At 49.4% G+C, this 17695-nt stretch overlaps 1 protein-coding gene across 1 annotated transcript; it reads right to left on the reverse strand.

The window, feature by feature from the left end:
- Positions 1–13002: 13002 nt before the first annotated feature.
- Positions 13003–17083, reverse strand: Fev (FEV transcription factor, ETS family member). Its single transcript, XM_015481401.2, has 3 exons — positions 17032–17083; positions 16240–16314; positions 13003–14139 (listed from the first exon to the last, which is right to left on the reverse strand). The coding sequence occupies exons 1-3, from the start codon at positions 17081–17083 to the stop codon at positions 13553–13555; spliced, it is 714 nt and encodes a 237-aa protein (XP_015336887.1). The 3' UTR covers positions 13003–13552.
- Between the last annotated feature and the right edge of the window lie 612 nt (positions 17084–17695).

The following is a 17695-nucleotide window of genomic DNA, read 5'->3' on the forward strand; positions in this document are numbered from 1 at the left end:
TCCCCTGTCCCCCCCCCCCCATTTCTTCACCTTCTTTCTGTGTCTTCATCTTTTCTCCTGTCTGCACTTTCATCTCTCCCTCTACCTTTGTATTCACCGTTCCTTGGGCGTGTGTTTCCATCTCCACCTTACCCCTGTGCCTGACTGTACCCCATTGCCCCCGTTTCTCCTCCTGCACCTGTGTCCCCATCTTCCCTTCTTAATCTCTTTCTCCTTGCTCCTGTCATGTATGACTATTTCCCCTCCTGTTTGCCTTCCCCCTCTGCTTGTATCATCTTGCAATTCTTCCCCTGACTGAGACCCCTTATCCCCCTCCCCAGATCAAAGGGACTGTTAGTTTTTAATTTGGACCAACTGAGGTGCGACAAGAAACTGCAGTCCCAGGCGACCAGACAACCACCAGAATGGCCCCTTGCCCCACCCCCACCGCCTCTCCCCACCTTTTCCAACGTGTTGCATGCCGGGAGTTGGCGGGGGATGGGGGCGTGGAGGGACTGCTGGCTTCTTTCAGGAGGCTGAGATTTGGGGCAAAATCAACCTGCGAGAACACCCCGGCGGCGATGCCTCAAGTGGGCGGGCGGCAAGAGAAAGAAAACTCTACTTATTTTGAGGGAGGGGCGTCCCTCTTCCTTATCCTTAGGTTTCTTGTTATCCCTCTCCCCTTTTAATTTATTTCACTGTTTCCGGAGGGAGGGGGGAGGGGGGTTGTTGGGCCGAGAACTGTCCGAGGTGCTGAGCTGGGGAGGGACCGGAATCTTCCCGGGAGAGTACCAGGAACTGGGTTGGGCCTGGGGCCGTGTCCAAGGTGCCAATGATGCGGGCCGACGACGCGGGCCGCACTGTCTGTCTGTCCGTCTATCCCGGAGAGAACTATAAAGCGCTGGAAGCGCCTGCACATGGTTTTGCGCCGGCCTTTCTTTGGGCCCCTGGAGGGAGGGAACGCGAGCGGAAATGGAACTGTCACTGGTAGAGCAGGAGGACCAGATATAGGGGTCTACTGGGGAAGGTCAAGTTCCTGAGAGCTGCTACCTGCTGACCCCTCCCACATCAGCTTCAATTTTACAGAGTAAAGTGGGGTAGCCAAGGGTTGAGGCTGAATCCACAATTCCCATCCCAGCCTCCATCTTGTCTAACCTAGCTCCTCATAAATGCCCAGGCCACTTAGAGACAAGAGGTAAGGACAGTAGAAGTCGTTTCCCTTCTATGAGGTGACCCCTTGAGGGAGAATTAACTAGTCACTATTGCTGCTTTTCCTCTTTCCCTACCATATAGTGGATCTAGAGTCCAGTTAGGTCTGTGTTCACCGTTCCCGGGTGGGGCCTGATGGCTACATTCAGCTACCCCACCCCACCCACACCCCCACATGTGTCCAACCCTGACCACTACTGGGCAGCTTGGAGGCTGCTTTTGTTACAAGCCCACCCAGGGTAGTCTTGGGAGGCCCATCCCTGCTTCCAACTCAGACCCTGAGTCAGGGAGGCACAGAGATGAAAAGGGGAGACGAAAGCTATTTTTCAGCATTGAAACAAAAGGGGAAATGAGCTTTTGGCTTGAGATCCCTGCTCAGCCCCCATTGCCTTCTTAGCTGCATGGCAAATGGCTAAGTGCTCTGGTTATTGTTCCAATGCCCAAAGAGGCCTGGCTTCAACAGAGCTCTTGAGGCTCTAACCCCGATCACCACCGTGGCCTAGAGGACCCAAAGAGAGAACCAGGAGGGGTTGGCCAAGACCAGGCCTCAGGTTCGCTGTCCGTGGTGCTGACAGGCACGTTTGGGCAAGGTGGGGACTTGTATGGGCGGGAAGAGTTGGGGACTCGGTCGCTGCTAGATCTTCTGGATAATTTAGAAACAGGGTGTAAGGTATTTTGATGGCGAGTTACAGAAGTCTGGCCCGAGACCCCAGCAATGTCGCTTCCCACTTGCCCTCCTGAGAGATCAGGACTCGGCTTTCACCCGGCTTCGGCCCAGAGCTTTAGCACCCGGCCTGGAGCCGGAAATCCTCAGTCCAGATTTGTGAATCGAGCTCCCGGGGGGGAGGGGGAGGGGGGAGAGCTGGCGGAAGAGAAGGCGGGAGCAGCCGCCCATTGGCTGGAATTTGGCGCAGTCAGCGCGGTGCTGTCATCTCTCCCGGTTTCGGAGGAGGGAGGGAGGATCACTTGGGTCACTCCGCGGCTGTCGCCATAGTAACCAGACTGAGAGAGCGGGGCCGCCTCTCTCCCACTTCTGGCAAGGGAGAAACAATCCTGGTTCTTTAATTTGGAACTAGTTAGCGAGACTTGATTGAAATTTCTGAGTTAGAGGAGCCTAAAGGGATTGATATGGAGACGGGAGAGCCCAGGCAGACATCCTGCCCTCCGGAGGCCTCTAAATACTGCCCCCAACCCACACGTAACACCTACACCTACACACACACACACACACACACACACACACACACACACCTCCAGGAATCTGTGGTCTGGTACTGTGGACCCAGAATGAGAAAAAGGCCTTAAGGAACGGTGATAACTTAAATCTCACCTTCCTTACCATGCCCCAACGCATGAGCCACTACTTTAATCCGATTAGCTGGGAGGGACTGTAGGAGGATCAACACGAAAACACGTAAGAATTATTCTCCTGGGTCAAACTTGGTCAGAGTTCTGTTTTCTCCAAGATGGTCTTTTGGGGAGGCAAAGGGAGAAAAGAGTACGTGTAGAAACAGGATAAGATGACTTTACTGCCCAGGAGTGAACCTGGGGGAGGTGAGTCCAGGCTGGTGATGGGGTGGTGAAGAAGGCCCAGAGTCTAGAGAGCTGGAGGAAGAATGGAGATGGAGGATGGGAGACAGAAACCCAGCTGGAGCCGTGACTCAGCACTTCCCCTCGCAAAGAGCCGGGACCACTCTTCCAGCATAGGGGCAGCCAAAGCCGGGAGGGGAGGAGAACAGGAAAATAAAAGGGTGATAACTGGTGAGCCACCCCTTTGCGTGATCCCTGCTGATACATGCATTGACACATAACCAAAAGGGCACATTTTAACCAGAGCAAACACACATGCATTTATACTGATTAAGGGTCATTCAATCATAATGTACTCTCATCTTCATTCCCCCCTTCCCTGTCCCCCTTCCTGGAGCAGAGGACATTTTGTCCAGAGATCCATGCTCGCCTGTCCCTAGAATACCTTGGTACTTGGAAAATGAGAAATGCAAAAACTTGCGGGTGTGGTGTATATGTGTGTGTGTGTGTGTGTGTGGGGTGTGTGTGTGTGTGTGTGTGTGTGTGTGTATGGGGGGGTGTTGTCATGGTAACTGTTTTGTCTGCCAGGCACTGGTGCACAGCAACCAGAGCATCTGGCAGGATCCAAGAGGACATCCTATGGGTTCTGCCCACTGGGACTCTTCTTCAGACACCCAGATGGGCACCTGGGGAAATTTCTATAACAGAGCCTGTCAAAGAGCTCCTCCAGGCAGTTCACCATGATTAACTAGAAGCCAGGTACAGGCACCTGACCACCTTATTCTCCCTTTAAGTGGTATTCCTGATCCCCCTTGTAAATCACAGATAACATTTACAAAGACTCAAGACAGCAGGTATTAACCCTTCAAGACCCTTTTTTTTTAAGACAGTGACCTTCTCTCTCAGCATCTTGACACATGTCCTACAAAGAAAGTTATTTTTATCTACACAGGAGTGTAGATGACAGAAATTTTGTTTAGTTAGTGTGATAAAAGATTGGGTACACACTGGGCGCAGTGGTGCATGCCTATAATCCCAGCCACAGGGGAGGCTGAGGCAGGAGGATCACAAATTCAAGTCCAGTCTGGGCAACTTAGACCCCATGTTGAAACAAAAGATAAAAAGGGCTGGGGATGTAACCAATGGTAGAGTACACCTGGGTTCAATCCTCACTACTGAAAAAGAAGGAGAAGGAAAAAAGAAAGGAAGGAAAGAAGGGAGAGAGGGGGAGATTGTGAATAAAATAAACTGCAGGGTACAATCCCAGAATTCAGTTTCCTTTGACTTTAAAACCTCATGAAGTTTTTAGACGCAGATATCTCAATGTACTTGCAGCTAGGCTGACTTCTCTCCAGCTCCTCCTTTTATTTCTCTCAATATTCAAGTTTAACCTCTTAGTTTCTTATTTAAAACCCCCCATTCCAGTTTGGAATTTCATGCCCCCCCCCATTCTTCCCACTGTCTCTTTAGCTGCTCTCAAGGTCTCTTTTCTGCTTAGAAACACTGCCCATAATAATTTCCCCCCTCTTTTTTTTAAGAGAGAGAGAGAATTTTTTTAATATTTATTTTTTAGTTTTTGGTGGACACAACATCTTTATTTATTTATTTTTATTTTTATGTGGTGCTGAGGATCGAACCCAGTGCCCCGCGCATGCCAGGAGAGCACGTTACCGCTTGAGCCACATCCCTAGCCCTGTTATAAATATCTTATTCCCAATTCTTTTTTTCTTCTTTGTACAGGGTAACAAGAGAACCATAGATTTAACCTTGTTGAAGTCCTTGCTGGAATTCTACTAGTTCTAATTATTTTCCAGTTGAATCTCTTAAATTTTCTAAGCAGATAGCTTATTTTCTGTACACAAGGACATTTTAATATCTTCCTCTCTGATATTTACACATAGTATGTAATTTTTCTTGTCTTATTGTATTAACAATCGTGTCCTGTACTGTGCTCAGTAGTAGCAGAGATAAAAAGATTAAGAGGAATCAAAAAGACATCCTTGCTTGTCCCTAACTTTTATGGGAATGCTTCTTATATTTTACCAACTGCTTTTATATTTGTTTTTTAAATTGAATATTCTGTGTGCATTGCCACATAGTAAATCATCTCAAATCATTTTATGGAAGAGAAAACTTAAATAAAAATTAATTATTCAAACCACCTATGCTGAGTAAAACACCAACTAAACCACATCAGACTATGTGGTCTTGGGCATGTGCAATTTAGGATATAGGAGGGGGTGACCAAATGACCCCTGGGACTCCTTTTTCCCCCACGACATTTAGACAGTGTGATATGATACACAGAACAAGACTATCAATCAAAAATTTGAGTCTCTCTTCTGCTGTTACTCTCTCTTGATCTAATAGTTAGTTATTCAACCTCTCTGAATTTCAGTTTTCTCATCTATCAGATAGAAAAATGTCAGGTTTGTTGTGTCAATCAAATGTCTATGATAGGAATAACAACATGACGGTTGATGTTGACAAATGTTGCTATGCTCGTCAGCACTGTTAATAAATATCCATGTGGAGGCTGAAGGTATAGCTCAGTGGTAGGGCACTTGCCTCCCATGTGTGAGGCCCTGGATTTGATCCCCAGAACCACAATAAACACATAAATACTGATGGAGGACTAAGGTACAGAGATGGATTCCTGAATGGGGCCCTGGGATCTCTGTTCAGCTCAGCTTGCCCCTGAGGCAGTGGGGAGCCCTGGAGGCCTGGGCCTCCCCTGAGCTCTCCTGTGACCTGGGTGACATGTGTTTACTCCTTGCTGCCAGGCCTGGGTCCCAGTGGGACCCATGTGCCTCTCTCTGGAATGCCAGTCAGGGGACTTCCTTCAGCTGCTGATATGTAGGTACTTGTGACAGTCTGGTCCGACACAGCAATATTTCTGAGTCTTGACCATTGAGTCAGCAAGCTGCCAGGCCTCTCCTGGGACTCCCCACTCCAGGGATCCCCCAGGCTGGTTGGGACTAGCAAAGAAGAGCAGCGGAGTCCTGCCTCCACAACTACTTTGTGACCAGGGGCAGGATAAGTACATCTTGGGGCATCTAGGCCCTAAGAATGGTGTCCACACATGTGTGTGCTATTGCCTGGACTAACATCCATACAGCAGAGAGTAGTGGGAATGACCTGAGCTTGGGGCAAATCTATTCCTTCACTGCAGGACCTTGGGACTTTGGTTCCCCCATCTGTCATCTAGGAATGAAGGTATCCTTCAGTATCCAAGTGGGGGTTGGTTCTAGGACCCTGCTTGGGATAACAAAATCTGCAGATACTCAAATCCTTTAAATGAAATGATGTAGCATTCACATATAGACTACATACATCCTCCCATATACTTTATTTTTATTTTATTTTATTTTTTTTTTTTTGTGGTACTAAGGATTGAAGCCAGGTGTTCTACTACCAAGCTACATCTCTAGTCCTTTGTATTTAATTTTATTTTTTGGTACTGTAGATTGACCCCAGGGGTGCTTAACCACTGTGCAACATCTCCAGCCCTTTTTATTTTTTATTTTGAGACAGGGTCTTGCTAAGTTGCTTAGAGCCTATCTAAATTGCTGAGGCTGGCTTTGAACTTGCAATCCTCCTGCCTCAGTCTCCAAAGCTGTAGGGATTACTGACATGCACCACTGTGCCCAGCTTTTCATTTTATTTTTGAGGCAGGGTCTCACTTAGTTGCTGTGGCTCTCACCTAGTTGCTGAGAGTCTCAGTTGCTGAGGCTAGCCTCAAACTTTTGATTGTCCTGCCTCAGCCTCCCAAGTTGCTGAGATTACAGGCGTGCATCACCACACCCAGCCTCCCATATATTTTAAATCATGTCTAGATTACTTCTAATACCCAACACAATGTAAATACTATGTAAATAGATGCTGTACTATATTAATTAGGGAATGACAACAAGAAAAAAGTCTGTATATGTTCAATACAGACCTTTTTTTTTTTTCAAGATTTTTTTTTTTTAGTACTGAAATTGAACCCGTGCTAGGCAAGTGCTCTGTCACTGAGGTACATGGATGGCCTCAAACCTGCAACCCTCCTGCTCAGCCTCCCAGGTAGTCGGGATTACAGGCATGTACCACTGCATCTAGCTTTCTTTTTTTGTCCAAAATATTTTTGATCCATGGTTGATTGATTCCATGGATGTGGGGTCCATAGATATGAAGTGCCACTATTATAACACTCCCACTATTAAAGAGGCTGTCATAACTATTAGGTGAAATCGTGTTATGGATCAGCTTTGTAAACTGTAGAGCATAAATACAAGTAGTTCTGGGACTGATCCTTAGGTGCATGGTCACAGATATGACCATTGCACAGATGTTTGCACAGGATGGACCCAAGAACCATGTGTCAAAGTAGAAAACCAAGGGGAAAGGGTAGGGGCACTGAAGAATGATCACAGAGAAGGAGGATGAATCCTAGAGGCTACCATCAGAGCCTGGGACCCTTCCCCTCTTTTCCAATTCATCTCGCTACCCAGCAGGCCCTAGATCTCTCTCTCTCTCTCTCTCTCTCTCTCTCTCTCTCTCTCTCTCTCTCTCTCTCTCTCTCTCTCCTGCAGGATAAAAAAGGACAGCATTGCCTAGGAACCTCCCTGACAACTCTTGCTGTGTTGCTAAGCAACTTGGCCTCCTCTTCCAGAAAGAAGAACCCAATGCTCCAGGCTTGGACTTCCAGCCTCTTTTAGCTACTTCTTCTTCTTCTTTCAGTCTCTAAGAAGGAAGGAAATTCAAGGCAGGACGTTCTTTGACTCATGAAGGAAGAATTAGGATGCAGAATTGGAGAATTAGACTGACAGAGAAATTGTATGAGCTTGCAGGGAAGGTCCCTGCTTCTAGGCTCATCAATGTGAGGGGCAATGACAGTCATGGAGCAGCCCTCTGTGCTAGAATCTTTAGGTACATTCTCTGTCTTCAAAATAAACCAAGGAGAAGGGTCTAATCAGCATTTCTATTTTATAATGAGATCACTGAGGCTCAGAGAGAGTAACTAGCCTTCTCAGTCCCACAGGGAATAAGCTGAGATGGGATTTGAAGCCACATCCATCTGAGATCCTTACTCCACTGAGTTGTTAAAGATAAGCAGGGTCACAATGGACCACAAGAACCATTAAAATGCATTTCTCACTTTGTTATTTGTCTGGAACTCATTGTAAGTGCTGGAATTGGGAGTCTGTGCTGGGGTTGAGCTGGGTTGGGGCATTTTGACTTGCAACTTCCTGCGTCTCTCAGAATCCACATATTCTTCCATGAATATGATGGTGATCAGGGGAAAAGGGGTGGGGGAGGGACTAAAAGCTGGGCCACCGGGGTTTGAACTGCATCTCTGCCACTAGGCAGTTCTGTGATCCTAAACAAGTTATTTAACATTTGTGCATCATTTTCCTCATTCTGTGATCCTAAACAAGTTATTTAACATTTGTGCATCAATTTTCCTCATCTACAGAATGGGAACAATACTAGGACCAATTCCAGAGGGTTGTAAAGGCTAAGCGAATGTAAAGCTCTTTGAATAATTCTTGGCATATAAATGTTCAGTGAGTATTTATCCTTCTTATTGTTACTCCTAGGCAGCTTTAGCATATAAAGTTCTTTCATATCCATGGTGGTTAAGAGAACGCACTGCCTCTGGAATCGGGCTGGGCTCAGATCCTGCACTGCCTTTTCTCACTGTGTAACTTTAGAAAAACCTTATCTCCTCTGAGCTGCAGTTTTTTCCTATGTAAAATGGGGGAAATAGCAATATAGCAATGTCTACTTCAGAAGATTGCTGTAAGATTGAGTGCAATTTGGGTATTAATCATGGTGATGTTAGTTGCTGTTACAGGAAAACCTCTTTCCTCAGTTAATAGTCCCATACAATAACCATGGAAAGTTATTAGATAATGATTAATAATTAAATAATTAGAAATTTTAGATAAAATGACGATAGACTTAGAGAAAACTAAGCCTTGAAATAGTGTAGACATATTCTCAAGGTCACAGAGCCAGTATCTAGTTGAGAACTTATAATTCTAGATTCAGAATATTCCCCCTTCCCCCTTTTTTTTTTTGGTGGTGGTAGGTGGGGATTGAACCCAGGGGTGCTTAACTACTAAGCCACACCCCAAGCCGTTTTTTGAAAATTTGAGATAGGGTCTTGCTAAGTTGCTGAGCCTGGTTTTGAACTCGTGGTCCTCCTCCCTCTGCCTCCCAAGTTGCTGGGATTATAGGTGTGCACCACTGCGCCCAGCAGTACATTCTGCTCTTACTCCCCAAAGAAACAGAAGAGTCTGAGTCCAGGAGGCCAGTACATGTGCTGGTGGTTGTGATTCCATACCCAGTCAAGAGGCTGGTTCTTGGTGAAACTCACTCTGTGGGCCCAGGACAGTCTGGACTGACATGGAAAAGTGAGTATAGCCACTGAAGGTCCTCCCCTGAGCATGCAGATTGGGACTAGAAGGGGAGGAAGCAGGAGCTAGCTTTGCTTCATTTCTATTTATTTGTCTAAGAATAGAAAACACTGATAGATGTACCAAGGTACTTACATAATCAATCTTTATAGCAACCCTATGAGGTAGGTTCTATTATTATCATATCCATTTTACAAATTAGGTCATTGAGGCACAGAGAAGTAAAGGTCACATAGCTTGTGATAGAGCCAGCACTCCAAAATCTGGGAAATGCAGCCCTTGCTCTTAACTGCCTTGCTATGCTGCCTTCATGTGTGTGTGTGTGTGTGTGTATGAATAATTATATATATATAATTTTAGTTGTAGTTGGAAACAATACCTTTATTTTATTTATTTATTTTTATGTGGTGCTGAGGATCAAACTCAGTACCTCACAGGTGCTAGGCAAATGCTCTACTGCTGATCCACAACCCTGGCCCTGCTATGCTGCCTTTTGATCATAAGAATAGCATGCTAAAAAAGAAGGAAATAGCAAACAGGGTCCAGCAGGAAAGAATTCCCAGAAATAGAAAAAGTTGCAGTTGATGGGATGTTGAGCCACTTTCCTCTGGTTTTGAGACACACTGCTGAGATTGGACATGCCACCCAAGTCAAGATATAGTCAGACCCTCACCTCCACTCCTGAGCACAGTGTTCTACTCCAAGCTTGTAGAATGCAGGTAGGAAACCAAGGCTGGCAGAAGGCAATGGGATAACTCCTGACAAGGAACAAACACATGGAGACACTTATGAGACAAGCTGTCAATCAGTCCTTCTTAGCCAGTTGTCTTCTGTATGACTGGACAATTAGACAGTGCATGCCTGCAATGGGGAAGTAGCAGTTCATGGTTACATGAAAAGCTCTCCAGCAAGAGAGGATCTGGTGGAGTGGGGAGCACCTGAGCTCTGGGGTCCACTGCTGGGTCAGCCACTGAACTTCAAGCCTGCTTCTTCATCTGAAAATTAAGGTAATACCCCCACCTGGTAAGGTTGTAGCCAGATCAAAGGAGACACCACCTGTAAAGCATCGGCATAGGGCAAAACCTGGCACAAAGTCAGGTTCAATGAATGGGAAGGTATGCTCTGATTGTCAGCAGGCCCTCTTGACATGAATTATAAATACTTAAGGAGCAAGCTAACATGGGTTTTGATGCATTTTAAAGTCATATCGATGGGAAGATGGCCAGGAGCAGAAAGGCTCTGATAAAAAGACATCACAGCTGCCCAAGGGGATGTGTGCCTATTAGCTAATATATTAGAAAGTACTCTGCTAGCCTAGGTGGCATGGTTTCTCCAGGACCTTGCAGTTCTCAGAGAGCATGAACACAGATGCCCTCTTCCTCACCTTGCCTGTTAGCAGACCTTACTACCTTATGTGCAAGTGATGGCAGGCAGGGGATGGAGCACTTGTTACTGGAGGAGCATGGTTCTGCCTGATCTTGCATGGAAGTAATCCTAAAACCAAAGTGATCAAGGGTTACTCAGGACTATGGAGAAGTGGGAAAATGTCTGGCAGGGGAAGCAGATGGCACATGTCCTAGAACAAGCCTTGAGACTGTGGCCAAGTCATTTAACATCATGGGCCTTGGTTTAATTAACCTCCAAGTGGATAGAGTTGTACTGCTCAGTCTTCCTCCCTAAACTTGGAGGGGAACAATAAAACAATGGATTTGAAAACATTCTGAAAAATATGTAGTGCAGATCTATGGTTGGGGGCAGGGAAGTGAGCCATATTTTCAACAGTGACCTGAATGAGGTGATAGAGAAAAGACTGAGAACTTCAGGGTACACAAAAGGGGCTGGACCTTGGATGGGGACAGGAAGCAATGGTGGAATCAATACTTTGAAGGGCCAAGGACCAAGGGGTTCTCAGTGATGACAGGCCTGGATTATAAGAAGCTGTGTGTGGTAAGAGAATGTCTTCTTTAAGGCTTGGGTCAAGACCACAGACTTAGGGCTCAGACACCATCAGAGTAGCAGGGGAGCTTCCAGAGCCAAGGCAGCCTGGGGAGGAGGATAGCCATCTTTAGGATGTTGAAGCCAAATTTGACCTAATAGATCACCTTGAACAGATAATTTCCAACCCTTGAAAAACAGTTTTGTTTGTTTTATTTTTGTTTGGAACAGAGGTGGCTTCTGAGGTTTTATAGAGTTTGCAAATCTCTGGTCCAGCTTCATTATTTTAATGAGATGAGAATGGAACCGCAGAAAAGAGATGTGATCTTCTGAAGGTCACATAACAAAGTAGTCGCCAAGCTGCAACTGGAACGTAGGTTTTCTGTCCTATACCCTACCCCCCTGGGGCCTATAGGACATAATAGTGGGGATCCTGCTTAAACCAGAATGTAAGATGAGGAAAGCAGAATGTCATTGCATTTAAAAAGGCATAGAGAAGAGGAAGGAGATACGGCACTTATCAATAGCGGCCTCTGTGTAAGGAGACTGTGGGCAATTTCCCCCATGCTTCATTACATTCTTCATCCAACCAATACTTAACAGATCTCACATAAATATTTTTCAGAATTTCTGCATTAACTATGTGTTATGTGGAAAACCATAAAGATGAAGTGAAAAATAAAATGAACATGGATAAAGGCTCTCTCCCTAGGTGGACATGGGTGATTGATTGTCTCTCTGGGAAGGGGCACTCAGGCCCAACCCACAATTCTAATTGTCCAGCCTTTCATCTGCATTTCCTTTTCCTGTGCACAGGACACATGGAAATCTCAGCTGCCTTGTGGAGGCTCCACAAGGCATTCTCCCACCTACCAGGAGCCTTCCTTCCCAGAAGAGACATGACCCTGGGAAAAAAAATACCAGGACCCTGAAGGGAGAACCAGGTGATCTCCTTAGGGCGCAGCTTTAAAGCCTGGCATCACTTCAGGAGCCTTCCTCAGGGTTGCTTTCCTCTAAGGGAAGGCATTTAAGGCCACTTCCCAGCCAATAAGTTCTGGAAAAGCTGAGAAGAGAGCATAAGGACAGCAGGCCTTTGGGCACAGTATTCAGAAGAGCCTCCTAGCCAGAATGATCCACTCGACCCGCTTCCCGGACTTCCCAAGGTAGGATCTGTGATGCAGGGCTAGGATTCCTCTTTTCACCCTCTTCTCTAAAGTCTGAAGGAAGTCTGGGGCCAACCCAGTCCTCTTGTTCTCAGCCTGGACAAGCACCAGAGGTTCCACCACGTGGCGCCCAAAGCTTCCACAGGTTTAGGTGTAGTACTGGCCCACCCTACCCTCCTCTGACCAGCAGAGGGCGCGCACCACCCGCAAGAAGGAGAGGTCCCCAGCAAGCTCTGGCTGCGAGCAGCTAGCGCAGGAGCTGGTGATAGTGAGAGCTCTTCTGAAAAAAAAAAAAAAAAAACAAAAACCCGAGGAGGCGGATCCAGAGAAAAGATAGCCACAGCTACTGAGGGCAGCGAGTGGTCTGTAAGGGAGAATGAAAGAAGGTCGGGGTGAGAGATGGATAAGATGGGATGGTGGGAGAGGGAGGCAGGGAAAGTTATGAATATGGGAAGGGGATGGGATGGAGGGGCTGGTGGAAGGTTGAGATGGGATGGAGATAAGACAAGGTAGGATGGAAGCTAGGCGAGATGGGGGAATGTGGAATGTGTGGAAGTTGGGATCGGATGGGGTGAGTGAAAAGCAGGGTGAGAGGTGGAGGGTGCAGAAAGGGCCCACCACCCCGGGGCTCTTGCTCCTGGTTGGCAGCACCCAGACTGCTGAGCTCTTCATTGAGGCCTTTCTGCTCTGGCCTGGGCTGAGCCTCTCCCTTCTTTCCCCCTGATTGAAGGGTCCTGGTGCAGCAAAGAACAGAGAAAGGAGGCAGCAGGGAGCTTGGGAGCTTTAATTGGGGCTGGAAGGAAATAGAAACACACTGGGCCCCCTTCAGCCAGATGTGGGCTCAGAACGAACGGGAACCACAAGTCTTGGGGATAGTGGACTTTACCAACCTTTTGCCCGGGTCGGGGAAGAAGGAATGTAAAAGGCCTCCAGGTGCTGGGATGAGGCAGCTTGGTGGGGAAGAGAAAAACAGAAGATTTGGAACTTAAAAGAGGGGTGGCGATGAAGGGGGCTTCTAGGAACCAGAGGTGCTGGTAGAGGAGAGAATAAGACAAGAGGCTCAGGCTTTTTAGGATCTAGAGACCTAGAAGAGAAAAATTAAAGGGAGGGTCACGGTCGGGGACAAGGGGTGAGGAGGGGCAAATCTATCATTTAAGGAGGACGAGGAGGCTTCGGAATCCTTCCCCCAGCCCGGAGCTGGTGCTGCAGGTGGAGTAAAATCTGGTTCAAGGAACGTCGGGGAAAGCTCCGGGCTCCCTCTTCGGGCTGTGGACAGATCTGGGCAAGGCTCTGGGCGAGTGGGAGAGGCTGCGCAGCACCCCGCCGCCCCGTCTAGTGGTAATGGCCTCCCAAATGCGAGGCTGCGGCCACCGCGCCGAAGGGACCGGGTGGAGGTTGTAAGCCGGGACTGGGGTAGAGCGCGGCGGTGGCTGCGGCGGTGGCAGCCGGGTTCGGGCCGGGCCAGTAGGAGAATCCGGCGGGCGCGACGCCGGCCGAGGCGGCCATGAGGTTGAGTTTGGAGAGGCCGGGGAAGGGCAGCGGGGCGAGGCCTGCGGGCAGCTTGTAGAGCGCGCCGTCCTGGGCGGCGGCGGCCGCCGCGGCGGCGGCGGCGGCGGCGTGAGCGTGAGCCGGTGGCGGCTGGCAGGCCTGCGCCAGGCCCTGGAAGTCGAAGCGGTAAGCGTAGCGCTTGCCGTGCACCTTGCTCATGATGTTCTTGTCGTAGTAGTAGCGCAGGGCGCGGCTCAGCTTGTCGTAGTTCATGTTAGGCTTGCTCTTCCGCTCGCCCCAGCGCCGCGCCACCTCGTCGGGGTCTGTGAGCTTGAACTCGCCGTGGCCGCCCTCCCACGCGATGCAGCCGGCGTTCGCGCGGTCCGCCAGCAGCTCCAGCAGAAACTGCCACAGCTGAATCTGCCCGCTGCCTGTGGAGAAGGGGACCGTCAGCCTCGGGGTAGAGGGGAAGGCTGGAATTAGGGAAAGGACGGGGAGCGGGGAACCAGGGTCGGGGAGAAGGGGTCGTGTCCAGCGGTGCTGTCGCGTGCTGCCAGAGCGACTGGTCAGGGAAGGGCTGATGGGCCGATGGTCTCCAGCGGCTGTAGCGCTTTTGCAAAAATGGAAACACAGCTTTTACTCAGGAGGTGTAGCCCCCTGGGCGGATGGTTTGGGAGAGGAAAGAGAGGGGAAGACCCTTCTCCTCCTTTGGGAGGCAAGGGTGAACCAAGGCCCTTAGCCTTATAAGGCGAGCAAGGGCCAGATATCATTTCCTCCTCAGCTGGTCAGGGCAGAGCCTACACAACCACACCGGGCAGCCCTGCCGGGGTGGACTGCAGCATCTCAGCTGTGCTACGTCCAGAGATTCAGAGGGAAGGGCCAACAGGATGACCCCAGCCACTACTGTTCAAGGCCCAACCACACACCAGTGCCCGACACCCAAAGGCATACGATTAGATCCAGCCTGAGGTGTTGTGGTGGGCTTCCTTGAGACACCATGTCAGGCAGTAATGAGGACATAAATCTTGTATACTTGAGAGGAGGGGCAGACTCTAAGGCTCCCTATCCCAGCCCCCTTTAGGTAAGCAAAGCTCTGTGCTGACAGTGCTCACCCTTTGGTCTCCTTTTTCGGATCAGGTGGGACTCCCTGTGTGGGAAGGTGCCATAATCCCCTAGGGCCTAAGGGATAGCTCTGGGGAGGGGAGATAGGACAGAAAAGCTGTTGTACTAGGCCCCAGAGTCCTCCCATTCTTGGTCAGTTTGTCTCCAGATTTCTGGGTCCAGGAAGTGGCCAGAAGTTTTTCCCTGAAATTCTCCAGAATTTCCTTCTCTGTCTTGGGTCCTCAAACTTGAAAAATCTTGATACAAATCCTGCTTCCAATAAAGATATTGTGTCCAACTACAATTCAAAATAAATAAATAAATAAAAAGGGGGCTGGGGTTGTGGCTCAGCGGTAGAGCACTCCCCTTGCATGTGGAAGACCCTGGGTTCGATCCTCAGCACCACATAAAAATAAATAAGTGAAATAAAGATATTGTGTCCAACTACAATTCAAAATAAATTTAAAAAATCCTGCTCCCTTTTAGAATAAAATGGATTTTCCTCAAATTTGTTTGATTATTGCCTCAAATCCAGCCTGGTGAACCTCTCCTCCTTTTCAACCACTTGCTTTGATCCATCCCCAGGGCTTCCTTCACCTGCAACTTCAACCCCAATCCCTCCATGTCAATCCAGCAAGGAGATACCTGGCTCTGGGTGTGGCATTGAGTTTGGGGATTGGAAGCAATGGAAGGTTTGGGTTAAAATGTGCATCTGGCACCAATTGCTGAGCAACACCAGATATTTGGAAACCAGTCCCTGTTGGGCAGTAATGTCCCCTTCCTTGGGGGAAAAAGAGGCTGCCAACCTCCATTCTGTAGGTGCTATAACTTGGTGAGATCTGGAATGCTGATGGGTGGGTGGGGCGGGGGAGAGAAGTTGCTTGGAGGACCAGCCTCAACTTGGTATTTTAGTGGTGGGGCAGCACCAACAGGCAAAAATGGGAGTCAACCACAATTGCACCCCTAGACTTGACCTGCAGAGATGCCGGTAAAGCAGGAAGCACCAGCAGGGTTTTGGATACCAGCAGCCCAGCCTGGAGGTGAAGTAATTCTCTGGGTCACCTTGCCAGGCTGTGCTCTGGGCTTGCCCTCCTGCTGCTGATAGCAGCCCTCAGGCCCTCAGGCCCGGTCCCCAAACCTGGAAAACTATATGCAACAGAAAAAGATCTGGGCAGCCAGGATACTTTCCACCTGCCATGGCTTACAAATAGTCCTAGGATTTAGAAAATGAAAAAGCCAAAGGCCAAAGGAATGTCTCCCCAAAGGCTTCCTTACATTCAGTCCAGGACTCCAAGCTTTACAGAACCCCAAATCCACATCGCTCCCACCCTGTCCGGTGGCAGTAGCAGCCGTTCTCTTGGGGTCCATGCCGAGTCCCCCAATCACTGCCCAGTATTCACTCCAACTGCCCAGTGCACTGGCCAGCTCACCTTTTTGCACCGCAGGGCTCAAAGGCCCCCAGCTCGGGCTCTTCCCTTCCTTGAAGAGACCGTCTCCGACGGGATCTGTGATAACAGAAGAAAAGAGTCAGACGGACCCGGGCGGAAGTTGTGGACTTGACCGAAAGGGCCCGGGGCCAAGTCTCCAGCGTCTCTAGTGTTCTGGGGGCCCGGGCCACCCAGCTCCTCCTCCGGGAGCCCGGCCCCGGCGCGTGCCGCGCAGAGCCCCTCCGTAGCGCCCAAGTCAGGAAACGCGTCCAGGAAAAAGGAAATCCGTTTTCCGAAGGGGCCGGCTGGAGCCTTATAAAGCCGAGCGGGGATTGCGCCAACTGAGCTTGGGCGAGCGGAGCCCCTCGAAGAGAAGAGGAGGGCGCTTGAGGGTCTCGCGGGTGCGAACGTTTGGAGGACCAAGGTGAGGAGCCTTGAGGGCACAGGGGCGACTCCCTGCGTCCTCGCATGGCTAGAGCACAGAGTCCTCCACCACATGGAAGACCTCTGCTCCCCCACCAGGCTTTTCTGGGCCCCCGAACCCCCGGTCTCATCCTCCTAGGCTCTCAATCGGCTCACTTCGAATCCTCTAGACCCACACCGAAACCGCAGAGCTCTCTATCTACCTTTAAGGTTCCTTGCATGTCCTAAATTGCAATCGGTCCCCCACCCTGCAATCCGAGTGTCCAGATCGCATCCTTTTCGTTTGGACCCCACAATCCCCTTCCCCAATCCCTAGCCTAGACTTCCCGCCCAGGGTCCTGGTGCCTCCAGCCTTCGGCTGGTCCCTGGTACCTGGCAGGTACATGTTGATCAGCAGGGGCTGGGAGGCGCCGCTCTGTCTCATCGCTGCCGGGGACTGGGCGGTGGGAGATGGGGGGGCGGGGAAGGGGGGCGCGTCAGGCTTTGCTCCCCATATCCATTGGCAGTTAGGGAGTGGGGGCTTAAGAAACTTACCAGCACCATGTAGGAGCACTTATCACCATCACTTACCAGCCATGTAGGAGCAGGGTAGAACAGAACCCACCAAGGACTCTCCACTGGCTTAAACCCTGACTGCACTGGCAGCAGGACAGGATAGAGGAGGTCAAGACCCAGGTGAAGAGGGAGAAACTACCCTCCTACACACAAACTTTTGCCAGTGTCCCACCCGTCAGCACACAAGATTTTGGTCAGGCTGGGAACAGAGCCTACACTGCTGATCTTTGCCTAGTTCAGAGCTGCTTTGTCTGGGTAGATCCCCTGAGTGCCTCTTCCTTCTGCCTCTGCCTCCTGCTAAGAATATTAAGTGGGTGAACCTTGATGCCTCCCAGCTCGCCCAGCTCTTTCCTTCTGTTCCTTGTTGTCTTTTATCAATAGTGGTTGGGGAAAGCAGTAACAATAGGTCATGTGATCTTGGCCCTACCTTCAAGGTCCTCTTCTCCTGTAGAGTTGAGAGTTTCATCCCCAGGAAACATCC

Source organism: Marmota marmota, unplaced genomic scaffold, assembly GCF_001458135.2.
Source record: "Marmota marmota marmota unplaced genomic scaffold, marMar, whole genome shotgun sequence".
Taxonomy (NCBI): domain Eukaryota; kingdom Metazoa; phylum Chordata; class Mammalia; order Rodentia; family Sciuridae; genus Marmota; species Marmota marmota.